This window comes from Myotis brandtii, unplaced genomic scaffold (assembly GCF_000412655.1).
Source record: "Myotis brandtii unplaced genomic scaffold, ASM41265v1 scaffold440, whole genome shotgun sequence".
NCBI lineage: Eukaryota > Metazoa > Chordata > Mammalia > Chiroptera > Vespertilionidae > Myotis > Myotis brandtii.
In genome coordinates this window covers 1,171,261-1,192,078 of record NW_005366834.1, presented here as the reverse complement: position 1 = coordinate 1,192,078, position 20,818 = coordinate 1,171,261, and the positions used below count along the sequence as shown (strand labels likewise).

Sequence of the window (20,818 nt, the reverse complement as noted above, 5' to 3'; positions counted from 1 at the left end):
GTTGTTGTTGTTTTTTTTTGTTTTTTTGTTTTTGTTTTTGTGTGTGTGTGTGTGTGTGTGTGTGTGTTTTCTTCTTCTGTCAATATTCATTGCAAGGCTTCGTATTTATAAAGGACATTGTCTCAAAATATGATGAATACTATAAGAGCACATTAGAACTTTTATATGAGCATATTAGTCCTTAAATCATTATCATTTTGCTCTCAGTGGATTAGAACTTAACTTGTTTGTATGGTTGATTTTATTCTCTTTCGGATTTAATTTTAAATTAAATTTTAATGAGGTTATATCCTCTTCCTCATAAATCAAAGAAGACTAAAGATGAACTTTCTCCTTTTTTCCTCATAAAATAATTCTACTTTTAAAAAATATTGAAATTGCAACTACCCTTTGAGATTTGTAACATAAATTTTAGCTTGGGGCTCTTCTTTTTGATCACTTACATTTACTGCTTTTCCTCTTGGACTCTTCATAAAAATTTGTAAAAGGATTTTTTCTCTCAAAGATGAACAGAATTTCCTCTTAATCTTAAGTTCACATCTGTGATCCTAATTCTCAAAGGTGTTTTTGCCACATATGCAGAAATTTATAAAAAATAGATGCCTAAAATTAAGTAGTGTTTGTTTATCTTTCTTTTGAAACACTGCATTATTTTATTAATAGACTTATATTGACAGGGGCATGGATATATATTTGTAAAAGGAAGATGAATACAGTATTTAGAGAATAAATGGAACATATTTTGATAAGCAGCTGAAAATAACAATAAATATGCTAATTAATTAATTTGTCATGTATAAGCTAAAAGCAAGCAGTTTAGTTCTATTAGTTTCAACTGCATTGAAGTAGAATTTTAAATAAAATATTTTCTGAATTTAATTCAGATCACCATTTTATTTAACAAACTTACATTTAAATATATTTTAACATTGCTCCTAAATTATTTGTTATTCAGTGAGTAAAACTGATGGTTATTGCATTAAAGTTTTAATGAGTAAAGGTTGGTTGAGAATGTTTAATATAATTTCATAATAAGTATGAAGAGTAGATTAATAATGAAAAATGCATAATATGATCTTTCATTATAGCTGGAAGGTTAAGAAATTAATTTTACACACCATGAAATGGAAATAACTTCCCTGCTATTTTATTAGCCAATGCTTAGATCAACACTTCTATTCAGAGCAAATATATCATCTTATTTAGTGGCACAAGATCAAAATTTCCATCATTTCATTAGGTTATTATAACTCAATAAATAATACCTAAGTAAGAATTCAACCATATTACTTAATTATTTCTTGATAAGATGTTATATATCATTTAGCAAATACATCAACATTTCTGAAACTAAAACACATGTGAATGTGTTAGCTACATTTTTATAAGTTAGGCAATGTAATAGTATGATGCTACCAATGTAGGAATCTACCATTAAACAGGAAAACAAGGGGAATATTTAGAATACTGTAAGCTTCACAAATAGTTTATTCTCATTGATTGGCTAAGTTGTAATTCAAAGTATGTTTTTTTCTATAAAAATTAAAATCTGAGTACAAAAATACATTCAGATAACATGAATGCACAATCCTCTACATTTTAAAACTATATATTATTAAATAGATGCAATCAATGACTGGGAATCAATATATGAACTTCTGTTTAATGCAATGTTTTCCTAATTTTACCTTTGGCAATAGATAAAGTTTTCAATCACTGAAAAGTTATCTCAGCACTTGATAAAATGTTTGCTTTTTGACAAATTAAAAAACACACAGGAGAAAGTGCTGGTAGGGGACAGATGGGAAGACCATCAAAATGCCTCCCTGGTCCTAGCTACACTTTGATTTAATTGAGTGCACATAACCAAAAAAGTCATACATTTTATTCATTGGCCTCAAATTTTAATATTAAAATTGGCTGAGTTTAAGTAAGAATATTTTCTTACCATATTTTATTTGAATATGATTTATTTTTACTAGATATAATAATTCACATTCATTTTTAAAAAAATTTATTGATTGATTTAGACAGAGAAGCGGGGAGAGAGAGAAAGAAGGTGAGAGAAAGAGAAAAACAAGAAAGAGAGAAACATCTATTTGTTGTTCTACTTACCTATGTATTCATTGGTTGTTCTTGTATGTACCCTGACCTGGGATATCAGGATTATGCTCCATACAGCTGAGCTACCTGGCCAGGGCTCATCTAGTTTTAAAAGATATAATTGTAAAACACATGTGAAGCCAAAAATATTTCTTACCTTTTTAACCTTAATATAATTTCAAAGCCCTAATCAGATGCCACTTTACCATTTAGTTACTTGTTTTTTTCTTTTATCTATTGAACTAAATTCTAAACTCTTAAAAGAAATGGGTTCAGCATTATACTATTTTTTTCAACTAGCCTCTCACACATTTTAGCATTTAATAAGGATTTTACAAAGTTAATAAAGCAATTAATCATTAACTTATATAAAATCTTTTCAATAAAATATATTTGTTGATATAATATACTGAATAATTATAAGTTCCTATATAATAAAGAGCTAATATGCAAATGGTTATCACACCATCACGCTGTCACGCTATAATGGCTCAGACACTCATGAAAGAGGAACGGGGACCAGCCAGGCTACAGCCCGGGAGAGGGACAAGCCGCCCCCCCTGCGGTCCCGGGTGCCTGTGGCTACAGCCGCACCTGCAGCCCGGGAGAGAGACAGCCGCCCGCCCAGTGGTCCCGGGTGCCTGTGGCTACAGCCAGCCCAGGCAAAGCGGGCCTGGGTCCTGGGTATCTAAGAAGGTTTGCCACTGATTCGTGCACCAGTGGGGTCCCTAGGCCTGGCCTGCGGGGATTAGGCTGAAATGGGCTCTCCAACATCCCCTGGAGGGGTCCTGGATTAGAGAGGGTGCAGGCCAGGCTGGGGGAGACCCCCCCATGCATGAATTTCATGCACTGGGCCTCTAGTATAATTATAGTAAGTTATAATTTGAATTATAGTATATAATGCAAAACAATACTTTTTATTAAAATCATACTTTTCTTAGTATATTATTCCTGTACTGAATAGACTAAAGTACCAATATTTTCTATGAAAAATAAATTTTGAAATATATCACACAACTGAGGCATTCATATAAAGTAAGTATTAAAGAGTGGCTATAAATGTTGCATCCTCTGGTAATTATAATTTTAATTCTAATAAACATATAAGCATTGTATACTTGATTTGTTTTTAATTGCTATCATATAAATAATGTAGTTGATTATCAAGTGAATGCGAGATATGCATTTTCAAATATACAAAAGGTAGTAAATAAATTTTCTAGGATACTATACACTGAAAAGTAGTATTGAATGGGTATAGTGAAACAGGCAAAAGCTGATCTGAATGTTTACATTCCTCTCAAGAATATGATCACTTAAAAATATATTTTCTTATAACCCATATGTATGAAGTGATTAGTATCAGTAATAATTATATACTAAACATAGTAATTAAAAATAAAAATAGATTTATTAATAATAGCATTCATAAATTTTTAGAGTTCTGGCCAGTGTTGTATAATAGGACTTACAAACTCAAATGCCTAATGCCTATGAGGAGCAGGCAGGTCATAAAAATTAAACAATTAATTGTCTAAAAGATAAATTTCTGGTCACTAAGAAGTTAAACACTTCAGAAATACTAATGAAACTTCAGGGTAACAAATACATCTAGAGCAAAAATAAAAATAAATGGATTGATTACTAAGGAATATTTTTTGTTTAAAACATAATGAAACTATTATATTAGACACAGATAAGCAATATCATTTGGGAGATATGTAGATCAAATTAGGTTCAATATAATGGGGAGGGGGAACAAGGGAAGCAAATGGAAAGTGCTTGCCATGAGCTATGGGACTCAGGACTCTAACTCTGAAGGAGAGATCCAGGGAATGGCCAGGGTGACCGAGGGAGGAGGCGCCAGTATGCACCTAGAATAGAGGGCAATTAGTCCATCCCACTGGAGCGGTTCATTGACAAGAAACGATTTCTTCAAGGAGATGGAATTGGTTCACTCCTTTTTTTTGTGCTTGAGAATCTTGAGAGAAAATTTGATGATTGACAAAGTGTTTGGAGCCGAATTAATAATACGGGCACATAGAAAACCAAGCAAATAATAGCAGGGAAGTCATAAACCGTAGCATAGTTAACTTTGATAATATTAAAATTAATTATTGTCAAAACAAAGCCACATATTTGTGAAAGTCATTCATAATATATTATTGAAAATGACTGCTATACAAATTAGATAATTATATGTTTAGAAACAACAATAACTACCTAAAAGAACACTGTCACACATGAGCTGGCAATTTATGAAATTAACTGAGTGACAGAAATATAAGGGAAAAATGGCTTTAGCTCACTAATAGATTTTTCAAAAAAAATCCAGAGGGATTTATTTAGAGGTAAAATTCTGGCAATAACATGGTGCTTTTTCAGCCCCAGTTTTTAACACTATTTTGTCAAACAACAACAAACATAGCAAGTCAAATAAGACCCATTGTCTGTGCTTTGATGTTTGACCAGAGAGACTTGAAGAGTAGGTGTTTCTGTTTCATATAAACTATTATCAACCTATATTTATTCTTAGAGTTATATATTTCCCACAATAGGAATTCCCTACATTATTGGAAAATTATAGGAAGTATTAATACTACCTAGATCTGGTAATTTTATTGATAAAATTAGATCTAATTAATAGCAAAATAATTAGTAAATATACCTACTAAATATGAAACATCTTTCCTCTGTCCCAATAAAGATTCAGTATATCAGTCATTTCCAGATCAAGAAAAGGGAGAACTGTGAATCTAACTTCATTATTGGATTGAAAAATGGTAGTCAAATTAACAGTTTTCAAAATGGAGATTAAAAATTCTATCTAATATCTGGTAAAATATTATTTTATCAAAGCAATTATAGACATAAACTTGTAGGCAGCTTGGTTTTCTGTGGTATGTTCAGTATTTAAAGCATGGCAAAACCAAACAGGCAAAGGATGTAACTGTCAATTTCTCCATTTCTGACTTGACATCATTTCTTCTTTATCAACCAAATATTATATATGTAGTCATTATAGGCCTCCTTAGAATCTGTTTACTTATTTTCACTTATCCCTCTAGTGATTATAGAATTAAGGGATTATAAGAGGTATTAATAGATATATAATCCATTTTTTCTGACTACCATGGTTCTTCCTCAAATATTTGATTCATTCTGAAAGAGCTCTAGCAGTGGGGGAAGGAATTACTTTCTTAGGTAAAAACTAAGACTTTCTAAACTAAAACTAAAAACTTTCTGTTTTCTGAGACATTCTACGATTAGAAAAAAACACACAAATAATTCTTAAATGCCCAATATGTTTTCTTTTTTGCATTACATTAAATCTTCAATATGTGTTAGCTATTGGTCATAAAAGTATTAAAAATAGTCTTAGTTTTCAAAAATTTTACTATACAGTAACATAACAGAACACAAAAGTGCCTCTTTATGATTTAGTAGGAATATTCTATTTAAAGGTCTTGGTAACAGACTGTTTGATGTTAAATTTCTGTATAAATTTCACCTAGGAATTACTCTGCGCATGACATTTTTCTCCTTAAAGAATAAGTAATAAAAGAAAAACAAAAGGATAATTATTTCCTCAGAAAATGAATAAGAAGTGATCTCCCTGTGAAATTTCTATCATTTTGATTAGGTTTTATTCTCCAGGCCAAACCAGGGCAAGTTTTCATGTCATTCTTTCAATAATTACAAATAATTATTATGCACAATTCTCCATCTCTTCCTTCTTTCCTATGTGTGAGGATGGTCTATGTTCTATTTTCTGGACAATCCAATAATTAGTAAAATTTCATATTCCTTAAGATTTCTTGAGTTCAGTCTACATGTCACTAGTTCTTCCAAGATTTACTCAAATACAATGACTTTGCAACTTCTCAATAAAAGGATCAATTAAAAAACTTCTCTAGTTTATTGACACATACTTTAAATGTTACCCAAGTTATATTCCATGAATTGTCTAATCATGAAGAAAAAAATCGGAACTATTATCTCTCATTCTGAAAACTACTATTGATGGAGGAAGAGTGCTTCAGATATTTTTCTTCATCTACATAACAATACTGACAGAATTACTCTGCAAATTCACTGGTTGATTCCATAGTAAAGAACTGTAGAAACAAAGTTAATCATTCACAATTATATTTATATTTTATATTCCAAATGTGTCTCATATCCTATTGATGGGTAGGTACCAGTGGCTCAATAAACACTTGTCCATTTTTAAATGGTCAAAATAGATTTTCACAATTTATACTAATGCTCATTCATAGTTCCAAATCACATATAATAACATAGCTAACTGCTTTTCCCTGAGTAAATCATGTTTTAGCTTTAAATATGTAAACATTTTCTATTATAAGTGAAATCAGAACAGCTTCTAAGAATTACATAAAATGAAATTTATTTTTATAAATACTAGTTTATTTCATAAAAATACAAAAATATAAATATACATTTATAAAAATATGCATAAATTAACACCAATACATTCTTCAACTAAATAAATATGTCAGTAATAGTCATTCCTATTTCTTTAGGGATATGTTTTTCCATTTTAATTTACAAAGCAGTTGCACAATGATTCATTTAATAGTAAAGGTGACTTTAAGTCGGTTAAGAAAACATTTATAAAGTTATTATATCTAAGGAAAGGCACAAAAAGCCTTTATATATTTTTGTTGATTATTGATGTGATATACTTTCCTTCGTAGATTGTTAGGCAAAGAGGGTGAACTGGTTATTATATTATTACTTTAAAAAAAATCTATGTCATTCATATTCATTCACAGAAACTTACTGATTAAGCAAACCCTTACTAAGACAACACCTACGTATTGTTTGTAATTTTGATTTTTTTTAAATGTTCCTTCAAGGAAGAGAATACAGGCCACTCAATCCAGTAACACAGAGTACTTCCACTAACATGGGTCAAGTCATACAATACTCTATTCTCGGTCACTCTCATCACCCCCATACATATCGGCCAGTTTTTTAAAGCGAGGTCCCCAGTCGCTGAGGTAATCATAATCTTGGTTACAATCTGCCGTGAGCGATTCTAAAGAGCTGAGTGAGTCTGCTATGGAGTCATTCCCTTCATAGGCGTACGTAGCCAGTGAATCGTAAGGAGGTGCGCTGGGGTCTGAGTCATTTTCTTTTAATCTTCGATGGATAAAATCTTGTACATCAATATTTTCCCACAGAGGCACAGTCCTCCTGATCTGAAAAATCGCTTCTGGCATTACATCCCTTCTGAGTTTACTGTCTTCTCTTGCTTCTGGGTTCCTTAACGTGCCAATATCGAAAGCTTGAGTGTCTTCTTCCCCGCCGCCTTCGTCATTGTAGGTCACGATGTTGTCCCGGACATCGTCCTTTGAAATGATCAGAGGTTCCTTTTTCCGCTGCCTCTTCAATGCAGCAAACAGCACAACTAAAACTATTTAATGAGAGGGAGAGAGAGAGAGAGCGAGAGAGAGAGAGAGAGAGAGAGAGAGAGAGAGAGAGAATATATATAGTGAGATCCATAATTCAGATTTAAATTAAATATAGCATACTTCTGTGAATGACGTTTGTGTGGTGTGTGAAGTGCTAAGATTGGATTAAAAAAATAAGTACCATAGGCAAATATAGGGTCTTTGGGCCAATGACTAGATACACTGAAATGATAAAGAAGTAAATATTATAGTTTCATTAATCTACTTTCAATATTCACTCTTCTATGGAGCCCTGATATTGAAAAAGCTTTATTCAATTACAGCTAATGCATTTATCCAACTGTAAATATTTAATATTTCATTCCTCCAAAATGATAGTGTGTTTAAATATACTAAAAATTTAAAGCTACAGTAATTATTATGCCAAGAAAAACTGAACACCAATTTAATATTTTCTTAATAACTCAAGGGAATATATGTAAAACATTATTCATATATGCTCATATATGCATATATGTGCATTCTATACATCTGTTACATGTCTATATAATACAGAGGTATATGTATGCATAAATATATACAGCATATATATAACATATAACAGATATACAACATATATATACACATAAATATGGATATGCTACCGATCTCATTCCTTCCCATAGTTCATATATGTTTTTTTAAACTCCTTTATTGATCTGGTTTTGAAAGCCTGCTTAAGATCTGAAATATAACACATTATTGTATTTTATATTTACAATATAAAATACAAACACATTTTAAGCTTATACTCATCTTACAAGATGTCTCAGATAATATCTGGTTACTGAGGACTTCCTTGACTTTCACAGTTGCAGTCAAGCTTTTTGGTGAAAATGTTAATTGTACTACTTGTAATCTCTGCATTGTTTTTGTTTATTACCTATATCATTACCTATGCATTTACCTATATATACCTATAGTATCAAGTTAACTGTAAATATTCCCACATATGTTATACTTTCTTATTTTTTATTATATTACTTAATTTAATATATACTTGTTTTAATGAACAAATGTAAAATAAATACATTATGTAATTAAAATACATTTAAAAAACAAGAAAAAACATATTGTTTGCAAATATAAATTTTCTATTGAAAATGGACCACATCGCTTATTTTATACATAATGAAAAATTAAGAAAAATAAAAATTTCCCAAAAGCACATTTACAAATTGCCTGAAAAAATAACAAATGAGTCATTTACTTTAGGGCAGCTAAATGTTTTGTCAATACTATTCATGTGTCACTGAAAAACAAGGAAATTTTGCCTCAAAATAGTTTATTATTATTTTTTCTCAATCTTTTTTTCAAGATTGTACAAAGGGCACTCATTTACATTGAGATCATTCTTCACATTGGCTCTTGAGGCCTTTATAACTCCTTAAAAACCTGAGCAATGCTATCGTCATATTAGCCAACACACATTCCGCAGCTCCTACTAATTGGGAGAAAGAATTTTTTTTTAAAATCATTAGAAGTATCTTTAGTTAACCTCCACAGAATGGGCTTTAAGTGCTCAGCTACATCCGGAATCATCTTGGAGACTGTTCAGTAAAAATGAGACATAACTGTACTCTAGTGAACTGTGCAGTAGGAAAAAAGGTTCTTTCTAAACTTAATATTCAATGCATTAATTTATAATTTTCTACTTTTTATAAATAAAAGCACAACGATATAGTCAAATTATTTGAAAGGTCTATTAGCTAATGTAATGTTTGCTGATTCTCAACAATGCTCCTTGGGACCTATTCTGAGTGTTTTGTCCTCTGCCAGGTCACAAGTATCTGCTTTTCGCCCTAGACTGAGGCTACTAAGCTGGGGTATGTGGATGGAATGCAGGGAAGCTAAGATTAGGAACAGAAAAAATGTATCATTATTTTCACTAAACTATAACTGGAATTTAGCATTTCTTTCTATTATGAATTTTAGCATAATCTATAGTGATACTAACAGTATCTGTGACTATTAAATCAGTAGAAATAACTTATTTTATATTGCATTATATTTACAACATATCTCAAATGATCATTAGACTTGTACCACAAGGCAATATAACAATAATCAAGTACATTTTGCTGTTTTTTGTTCAATTGACAAATATATGTGTTTTGTCTTATATTTTCCATTTCTATAAATTTAAATTATTATTCTAAATAGATCTATAAGCTTTACCTGACTGCCAAAGGTGTCCTTGGAACTAAAAAGATTAAAACAAACAAACAAACAAACTGGCTTTAGATGTTTATCCCCTACTTAGCCTTGCAACATGGATATAAACTAAGAAATGCCTTTCTTCCAACTGTAACAGGGTATGTCTAAAATACCTTTGTCCAGGCTATATCACTGTTGCAAAGAGGAGACTCTTAACTATAGTGTAGTAACTCTGTCCAGCTGTCTGTATACAACCTCAAAACAGCAGCAACACTGCATTGGAACATGGATAATGAAACCTTCTGAGGTTTTAGGATCTGGTTCTAACCACTTTTTACTAAAATAATAAAAAAAAATCACTCCACATTTAGGCAATAAGTTGGGAAGGCGAGCACAAGAGTGTGCTGTCTACTAGTATATTGCTCAGGAAAGAAAGGTGGCCAGCTTTTCAAAATGGAAGAAGTTTCAGGGATTTCTGCAGAGGAAACTATGAGGCAGTTTAATTTGAGCCGTATGATGACACAGAGCAGGATGGCAACCAGGGCCCTGGTGTTCAGCTTGATAATGCTGTAATATCTAAACTTACTTGGGGGGTGCTTTTATTCCCCCTCGTATGCATGCATGTCTTTATGTATGTCTGTGTATTATCTACACTAATAAAATAGAAAGATGCAAATTGACTGTACCTTCGTGATGCCCACCAGCCAATCAGGAGTGAGTATGCAAATTAACCCAACAAAGCTGGTGGGTTAATTTGCATACGCAGGCACCGAGCGGCCGGGGGCAGGGCGGAAAGCTTGCATAGTCACCATGGTGACGACATAGGTGTTCCACACCGCCCCAGCCGCTCCTGGCTTCTGGGCAGTGTGGGAAGGTAGAAAGGCAGCTCCAGGCCTGAGCAAAAGGCAGAAAGGCAGGTCCGGGCGAGCAAAAGGCGGTGCCGGCAGCCAGAGGGAGGAAGGCCCATTCTTGCACGAATCTTTGTGCATTGGGCCTCTAGTATTAACATAAGAATAAAAAAATCAAGTTTGAAATATACATGGTTCCATGTTCTTAACTGGGGAAGTAGAACTATCTGAACAAATAAAACAACATGAAAAGCATAAAAGTAGCACTTTGCTCAAAGGGTAAGCCAACATGTCATCTCCATGGGGGATACAAAAAATAGTTTCCAGAAGAGCTGAACTATCTAGCAGCAGGTGGAGATGCAAAGGCTGATGGAGATGGTAGTAGTGTGTATGTTCTAACACCCTGAAAAACTGTTTTTCTAAATAGTGGGATAATTTTAACTGAAATATAATGGTTTCCCTTCACTTTCATCAATCCCCCACTGAAGTCCTGCAAGGATATCTGGCCAAAGGGATTTCATCCAGATAGTTTGAAAGGATTTGCAATGAAAAGGAGCCAGCACATATGGGCACTGGAACATAAATTTGGCTAGCTATCCTGCCCTAAGCACAAGCATTTTGGATGAATATTTGTTGGAAACAATTTTGGGGTAATGTTTTACAGTGGAACAACTGTTTAATTGAATTAAATCGTTGTCCTGTTAGGGCATGCTCAAATAAAACATTTGATATTGGAAGTATGACTTTATTTAGAAAACTTTGCAGGACTAGATATTCCATAGTGATATTTTTAAAAATGAACATAAACTTTTAAGTTGGTGTATTTCAACAACATGTAATACATTTTTTGGAAAAAAATTATCTTATTGTGACAACTTAAATACCTTTGCTGTCTGATATGCATAACTTAGTATTTGTTAGTAATGTTATTCGTAAGGGCACTCTTTGGTTCTAACCATTTGTAATGGTTAGAAATGAGAATTCTGAATTCAAATAACCTGGCTTTTTAATGGTGGTTAAAACAGTTTCTAAATGAATGACTTTGTGTAAGTGATTTAACCTTCCTGTAGAAGAATACAAGTATTTATTTTACAGAGTTGATATAACAATTTAATCCAGTGGTTCTCAACCTTCCTAATGCCATGACCCTTTAATACAGTTCCTCATGTTGTGGTGACCCCCAATTTCATAGTTTCAAATTGAACATAATTAAAGCATAGTGATTAATCACAAAAACAATATGTAATTATATATGTGTTTTCCAATGGTCTTAGGCGACCCCTGTGAAAGGGTTGTTCGACCCCAAAAGGGGTCACGACCCACAGGTTGAGAACCGCTGATTTAATCAATTCTTATATTGAAACTCATTAGGACACTGACTCTGTTTAGCACTAAACAGTATAAGATACAAGAACCAATAAATATAATATACCATTAGCTATTTTATCCTTGTTTTTGATCTATAGAAAGCTAGACCTATCCCCACAGACACTCCTTTTCTTTTCTACTTGAAAGGACAATTAAAGAAAAAATTAAAATATTCGATCTTCAGCTATAGAGGAGGGTGCGTTTCAGGGCAGGCTCACTGGGCAATGAGGAGAGAACTGTGGGAGTTGGATAGCCTGGGGGCGCAGCTTTACCGAGCAGTATGATGACACAGAGCAGGATGGCCACCAGGGCCCCGGTGCTCAGGCCCGCGGCCAGGACCAAGGCCTGCGCGCTGCACGACTGCATGTTTCCTTGCTGGTCACAGGCGCACACCCGGATGGTGAGTGTGCCAGTGCTGCTTTGAATCGGATAATCGTTGTCAAAGATTAAAATGGGGAGTAGGTAGGTGCTCATTTTGTGGCGGCTGTACCCATCTTTTCGAGTCATGATCCCTGCTGTGTTATCTGCGGGGGAGTAAAAGGTGGAGAGAAAATAAGTCAGATCAGTTTTTAATTTTGCATCTTTAGGTCTCATAATGTTCTGTTTTCAAAAGTGCTCTGTACCTTTGTTATCGACAATGGTGAAGTTTGGATTGAGGGGAAACTCGGGCACTGGTTCAAAGAAGAATTTGTGGCCTCGGGGAGGGTCATCTTTGTCCATGACGCTGACAGTCTGAATCAACTACAACAAAAGGCATTAAAATAAAGCCCAACAAAAAGCAGCTCTTGTTATCACCAGGCATTTTTTAATAAGTGTTTGTGCTTTAAATATATCACTGAAATTAAAGAAACAAAAAAATATACAATCTTCAGAAAATTATGCCAAGGTTTTTCTATGGTTCTCGCTCATGCAGCTGATTCAGTTAAGAATAAAGTCTCCATCAAGTATTCGTTAACAGGGCATCTCTATGCATTGTTGTCTGATTCCAGGCCAGTGCAGTGCCCAACCTTAAAGAAAAATGTGATCAGTCCAACTCAATCCACTTTGAACATTTTTAGAAAGCACCAGTCTCTTTTGTTATTAATTGGTTACCAATCTGTTGTCTACACTACATAATGGTGGTTTCAAAGGCAGAGAACAGATGCATTAAAAAAAAAAAAAGTAAGTGCTTAGTATAACCACCTTCTATAGACTAAAAACACTATTAATATAGTTTTGGAAAATGAGCAGTAGGTCATATAATATCAGAAGTCAAAACATTTTAAAGCTATGGGGCACCATCACTATAATCCTACTGCCTATTTTATTCAAATTATTTAGCTTTCTTTTTTTTAAGTATTCTTTTTTTTTTATTGTCTAAAGTTTTACATATGTCTCCTTTTTCCCCAATTGACCCGCTCCCCCATCCCTTCCCAGCCAGGGCAAGCCCCCACCGCCCCAGTGTCTGTGTCCATTGGTTGTGCTAATATGCATGCATACATGTCCTTTGGTTGCTCTCTAACCCCCCACCCCTACCATTTGTCTCTAGATCAATCTATTCTTGTTCATCAACGATTATATTTAGCTTTTTTTTAATGGTATTTGAAAAGTTTAAAACGATATAATACAAATAAATGATTCCACAGTTCTGTAAAATCAATGTCAAAGTGGAGAAAGTACAGAACTTCTTAGCTATGCTCCCTGTAAGACAGGGCTGTGCTGGAGTGCCTGATTAGAGCAGCAAAGGACAGATTGGGCACAGAAGTTCCACTGAGCACTGTATGGTGGAAAAGTCACTAAGCTACACATCGGGGTGCCTGTTTTTCTAGTACTGGGCATGCCATCTGTGCGATTTGAAATCACAGTCATTTAATTATTCTTATTTTCAAATATCTCCTCTACAAAAATAAACAGTTGCACCACCTCCAGGTAACATCCTATTCTAGGTACTCACTAGTCCAATAGTTTTCCTCTATACTTTGATGTTAACCATAATTTCTTTCGTTTTGACAGAGTGACATGTAGCCTTATGTATTTTTTATGTAATGGTTCTCAAAGTGCATGATTATTAATACAAACTGAACCCTATGTTTCTCTTTAGTAGACTAGAGCGTTACACAGAAAAAATGTACATGAGTCTTAATATTCTTGCTCAATATCCGGTTGCAGAACAGCTGAACAATATTTAAAATTTAGTAATATTTTTAATCATAAACAACATTGGTCCTTTGATTATATGACTCTGAGATTTTTAAATTAGATGGACCACTGTTTAAGCATATTTTAGAGAGAATACATATCAGTAGCTTAAAATATATTACATTTTCTTATTTTGGCATGGAGTCCATAATAAAAACAATTTTAAGAGTCATCTTTTTCAGATCACTGTGACATTTTTGGAAAAAGGAGATAAAAATGTGACAAGAAGGGCTGACAATAGATTGCATGAAAAAAAAAAAACTTGTGCAAGTAATGCAAAGTCATCTGCTTTTGTGAAGAGGAAACAGTATTTTTAAAGTTTATAACAACTTTGTTTACCTGCCCAGGTTTTGCATTTTCACAAACAAATGTTTCATAGTACATGGCAAATTCCGGAGCATGGTCATTTATATCTAGAATTCTGATGAAGACAGGAACGTGGCTACTTTGTTTTGAGTTATCTGCAACAAGAACATATATAAGATTTCAGTCTCATTCACAGAGAAGCGGTGACACCACTCTTGCTATTTGTAACTTAGCAACAGATCTTTTCTGTGGTGTTCACTACTTGATTGGACTGCTGATGGATATCTCAGCTTTCTTACATGGTCCAGATGGAAAATATGATAAAAATAGGAGAATATGATTGATAATAAGCCATTATTTGTAAGAGATCATTTTCTTAGACTGTTTATGATGTTAGATTATATTTCTATCTTGTAGTAAGGTATGCAGAAAATCAAGTTTAAAATAGATGAATATTTGATAATCATTAAAACAAGTATAAAATCTAGGCATTCTAAATCATTTCTCTAAGAAATTTCTAATGATGAAATCATTCCCCTCCAGAAAAAGTTTATTTAATGCCATTATTTTACTACTTTGGTGAAAATACTGTGTTAAATTGGATGCATGCTCAACTCACTTATTTCTGTGGCTATAATGGTGATGTTGTGCCATGGAGATGATTCCCGGTCAAGGGGTTTTAAAGTGAAAATAGAGCCATTTTCTGGGTGGATACTGAAAATCCGGTCCATATCAGTGTGCCGATCAACAGAGTATCTAAAAGAAAAGAGACTCATGAATCCAAGCATTGTTTGAAGATTATTAGTTCATCTAATATTTCTTAAAGTTAGAGGCGATTAACAAAATGTTCTGATCAAGACATGGTCAGTACAATGCTGAGAGCTGTTTTGAATTTTTATTTTTAAAAGTAACTGTCATTTAGACAAAAACAGATCCAGAGACAGAGAAGCATTGATCAGATGCTGAAACCTCAGAGGGAAGGTAGGGGAGGGTGGGGGTAAGGGGGAGAGATCAACCAAAGGACTGTCCATCTGCTAGTAACATAAATCCAATGGAATATTATTTAGGCACCTCATATACATCATATCGCAAAACAAATTCATTATCTTTCCATGAAAGCTATTTCTACCTCTCTATGCTTTGTTTTTCTTTTATACTTGTATAAATCTATATATATAAAAGGCTAATATGCTAAGTGTCCCTCCCACTGTCCGACCAGTCACTATGACCCACACTGACCACCAGGGGGCAAACACTCAACACAGGAGCTGCCGAGCTACAGTGACTTGGCAGCGGCGGTTCTTGGGTGACGCACACCAAAACCAGAGAGGAGGGAGCCCAATTCCTCGTGGGGCAATGTGATTCCACCTTCAGCCATGGGTTATGTTGTTGCTGCTGCACTGTTGGCCTGGAATCTGGTTTACTGGACACTTGCATTTGCGTTCCACTCCCTATATGACAGCAACTTTGCAGAGTGCCCTCTTGCACTCTGGGACCCCACGAGGGATGTCGGAGAGCTAGTTTCTGTCTAATCCCCGCAAGCTAGGCCAATGAAGGACCCCACCTCCTGGAGGGACTCCTGCTCATTCTGCAGACACCAGGGAGGGACCCTGGGAGGTTGGCTCCAGGGTGTGTCTGGCCCTTCTCGCTCAGCCCCACCCCACCGGCCACTTTCTAATTAATTTCCTTTCAATGTGCATGAATCGTTCACTGAGTCACTAGTATGATATATTTGGCTGTTTCCATTATTACAATTCTATGATTATGTGTACTTTGTTAATTATTTATACTCAGGAGCCCTTGTGGCAGCTTTTAGTAAGTTTTTAATTGCACTTGATTTACTTGTTATAGTATAGACCTATGCAATACTTGAGAAATACTAAGCAGTTATATTAAACTTGGGAGAGTCAATTGCATTAGATAAATAGGAATTATGTTTAAGAGAACACATAAGAACATGTGTCCACAGAGTCCTTATGAGCATAAATGAATGTGGAGAGGCTGTTGTAAAAACATTGCTTTTGAATGACTATTCAAAGAATAGAACTGAATTGAATATCTTCCTCCAATCTGTCTATCTAATCTATTCCAAATGAAAAGGAGATGACATTATCACAGAGTTCTATGAATATTTCTCATTAGTCTAGATATGAAAGATGTCACCTTGAAATTTGTATCATTCTATGGTTGGCAAAATAATGTCACTCCCTAAATGATGTCCATCTCCTTATCACTGAAACCTGTGATTATGTTACTTTACATGGTAAAAGTTACTTTGAAGAAGTGATTAAGGTTTAAAAAATTCCCCTAGCTGGTTTGGCTCAGTGGATAGAGTGTCGGCCTGTGGACTGAAGAGTCCTGGGTTCAATTCTGGTCAAGGGCACATGCCTGGGTTGCGGGCTTGATCCCGAGTAGGGATTGTGCAGGAGGCAGTCGATCAGTGATTCTCTTTCATTATTGATGTTTCTATATCGCTATCCCTCTCCCTTCCTCTCTGAAAGCAATAAAAATATATTTTTAAAAAATTGAGATGGATATTATCCTTGATTATCTAGATGAGCCTAAACAAATCACATTAACCCTTAAAAAATAGAAGAAAGCAGAAAAGTAGAATGTTAACTAATATCTACACTAATAAAAGAGAAAATGCAAATTGACCATACCCCCGTGACACCTACCAGCCAATCAGAAGTGAGTATGCAAATTAACCCAACAAAGATGGTGGCGGCCCTGCCCCCCAGCCACTCTGGGCCTCTGGGCAGCACACATACAGGCGTGGAGGAGTGGCCAGGCTGGGCGGGACGCCTCCTATGAGGAAGAGGGCAGGGGCGGAGGGAGCTACAGGAGTGGCGCTCTGGCCACAGCAAAGACTGAAGGCTCCACACACAGCAAAGACTGAAAGCTCTGGCTGCAGCAAAGACTCTGGCTGGAGCGAAGACAGAAGGCGATGGCCAGAGCGAAGGCCTGGGTCCTGGGTGACTGTGGAAAACCAGTGCCGGCAGCCAGAGGAAGGAAGGCCTATTGCACAAACCTTCATGCAATGGACCTCTAATATTTATATATAAATCACATGGGAATCTTGCCAAAAACAAATTCTGATTCAGCAGGTCAAGTGTGGGAGCTAGGATTCTAACAAACGTAGATGAATCTCATGTGGCATATCCATGGACAAGGTTTGTACAGCACGGTGACATACCATGGTATAAACAGGATAGGATAAAAAGCGAACACTTACAGACAACTAACAGACTAATGAGCATCTGGTGTTCTCTTCATTTTTCTTGGTATCTATTAAAAGCACTTAACACATGAACTCCTTTTTAGTCTGGTGAATTATGGAATTATAGTTCCCATTATAAATCTGTAATCTATTTACTATCAGTCATTGACTTTAACAAACATAAGTAATATATATTTAGGTTTCTAAACATTGGCAATTTTTAAACATTGGATGAAGATAATAATATGTGTTTTTGTTTGTTTGTTTGGGTTGCTTTAATAAAGAACATGCAACTTAATGTATTAGTAGATGAATTATGCTGAATTTAAGGCATATGTTAGTAAACTCAGATTTCAAAAATGATTTAAGCAATTGAACATAGTACATATTGGTGCTTGCCTAATTTTTTCCCACTAAAATTTGTAAATGATTTATTCAGACTAACAAATATTGCTTCAAAGTGAGTTCTTTCTGTACCTCAGTCCCAAAATGTGGTATCAGGTCAATCACCTTCTTGTCATTCTTCTAATGAAATAGCGGCATGAAAATGATAGTATTCCCATAAGTTTTCAACAATCACAATTGTAATTTTCCAACATAATTATTATAACAATATTTGGGGGCGTTTGAAAAACTCATTTGACATATGGTAACTGCACAAGAGTGGCTATATTTCTGAGGTGGAAAATCCTAGGTAGAGGATAATCGCAAAAGCTCTATTAGTTTTAACCAAGACTTCTTTGTCAGACAGGAATCTGAGATAGGTCTTATTTGTATGATCTCTATTAATGTACTAAAATTGAGGGTGACAGTCATATAATTTTAATCTGTTTCTTAATAGTGCTAAAATGAAATCAGATATAGTGTTTATTTCTAGTTGTCAACCCATTTACAATTTAGTTCCTAATGTGGGCTGAGAAAATCACTGAAACATTAAAAAATGGCTTACTAGTGTTTTCCTTAATTCTGCTTATGAATAAAACAATCTGGAATGAAAACAAAGACAGCAAAGTTAAACAACATAGTCACATCTACTAATATGCATTGAATGGAACTCAATGCATAATATTCACCTACATATATTTATCTCCATTATTGGAAAGGTCAATAGTTAAACATTATCTGCTTATAGCTGAATAGATCTTGGATTTCTTTCTACTGTTCACAATGAATATCAAAGAGGAAAATAAAAATCCCTTTGTGCCCACTGCTACTTGCCCTAGACTAGAGATTAGTATGACAGTTTCTATGACTGAGGAATAGCTAACTGTTCTAACATACAAATCTAGCTTTGACACAGTTGGATCTTATGTGGAATCAAAATAGGTTGGAATATTGGCTGATCTACTTTTAGGTTCAAACTTGAAAAGTACTGTTTTCAAGTTAATTCATGAAGGATTTAGAAATAGCTCAGTTTAACATTAACGCTGCAAACTTTCAGGTCTATATTCAGAAATTTGTCCCAGTGCAAATAATGTCCTGCAGTTTTTCAAAGCCCAGGGATACGTTTTCTCTTCTTTAGCAACCAATATTCTATATTCTATTTTCAACATTGAATAGGCTATTCTGGTGTACCTATTAAGAATAAATGCACCAGATTACAACAAATGACCAGAAAGAACCGATAAACGTCTTCTACCTAGGAACAAAGCGATCTCTGTGTTCCAGCAGATTGCCTATTAAAACAACATTTTATTGATCTCCTTACATTGAATTTGAACAATAATTTAAACAAATATTATTGGCATAATTTTTTAATGAATATCTTCTGCAGGGACAGGATCCAATCATAAAGGCTGAGAATAGCAAATAAAAAGATTATAAGAGAACTGAGCTTGCAAAAGCTGAAATCTGGTTTCGTTGGTTGCTCTTTGTTATGTTGTATTGCTTTATGTTTGTTTTGTATGTTCTACCATTGACAAGTACACTTCAGATCCCTATATTTACATCTAATACAGAAAAGTAAATTAGATTACAGACACCAGAACAAATTGATAATATGAAGAAATATGTCAAAGATAGCATTCCTTTTTCTTTACTGAATTCCAGGCACATCGATGACCAACTGTCCATATAATTAGGCTGTGGCTCTGCTCTCTCCTTCCCAGCTACTGCTTTTCAGAAATGTGTTTTCTGGTTATGAACTAGAACAAATAGTTCAAATCATTGAACAAATGTTTTATATGTTTGAACAAATAGTTTAAATTTTTTTCAGATATTAGTGACATATTCTAATTATTATTATTTTAATCTGCATAATAAAATCAGCAAGTACTAGGGAGACACATATATATGAGTGCACTTCTTCACTTATTCTAGCTTATGGTGGAGTCATGTATTTTTTTATTGAGGCATAACTAATTTATCATTACAAGTTTGTTTTGGACTTACTCTCAATTTGACTTCAGTAAAAACAAAAAGAGTTCTTCAAAAATTCATTGAACTTTAAATACGTTCAGCATTAAATAGGTGTGAAATGAGACCTTTTTTTCAGAACCTGTAAAGCTATAATCAACCCTATAACTTGGGAATCCATGATTACTAATGAGGTGAAGCAGAGCTAACAACAGCTGTTAATTGTACCCATAATCACATGTTGCAAGTGGCAGATGTATTTCAGAAAATATGTTTGATGAACAGATTTACTGGTGGGTGAGAATTAGTTCCCAAGCTTTCCCTGGAAAATGTTTCTTCATGATGCTTATAGCCTATTTCTGCTCTGGGGATCAGTCATCCTCCTAAATGCTTGGGATGACAATGTTGCCTCCTTTTATTGCTGCATTTTCACACTATGATTGGATCTCTAAAGCATTTATTTCATACATTTCTATGCTAACAGAAAGCAACCTATATGCTATATTTCCAGGATGGCTTTATACTTTGGCAGACTTAGCAGCATAATTTTAGGAACATGATTTCAGATTAATTTGTTCTCAATATTTTTCTTCTGTCATGATTCTTTAGATTTTACAGGTAAAATTGCTATTCATTTTTTTTCAAGAGTTGATACCACATAAAAAGCAAATGTTTCTGGGATAGCTATGAACTTCAAAAATTTATCAGCCACTTTTATATACTGTGAAGCAAGGTTGCAAATTTCACTATTAGTTTTTGACCCAGAAATTTTACTCCTAAAAAATGTGTCCTTGTGATGTCTG

General features: G+C 34.2%; 1 protein-coding gene across 2 annotated transcripts in view; it reads right to left on the bottom strand.

Annotated features, from left to right (window-relative positions):
- Positions 1-6,602: 6,602 nt before the first annotated feature.
- The window catches only part of CDH9 (cadherin 9, type 2 (T1-cadherin)), a 94,842-nt gene continuing 80,626 nt past the window's right edge, over positions 6,603-20,818 (bottom strand). For both annotated transcript variants that reach the window (XM_005874479.2, XM_005874480.2), the window contains exons 8-12: positions 15,060-15,196; positions 14,474-14,595; positions 12,580-12,697; positions 12,229-12,480; positions 6,603-7,546 (exon numbers count right to left, since the gene is read on the bottom strand). In XM_005874479.2, the coding sequence (XP_005874541.1) occupies positions 7,059-7,546; positions 12,229-12,480; positions 12,580-12,697; positions 14,474-14,595; positions 15,060-15,196 (1,117 nt within the window). In that variant the 3' untranslated portion in view covers positions 6,603-7,058. The remainder of the gene's footprint in view (positions 7,547-12,228; positions 12,481-12,579; positions 12,698-14,473; positions 14,596-15,059; positions 15,197-20,818) is intronic.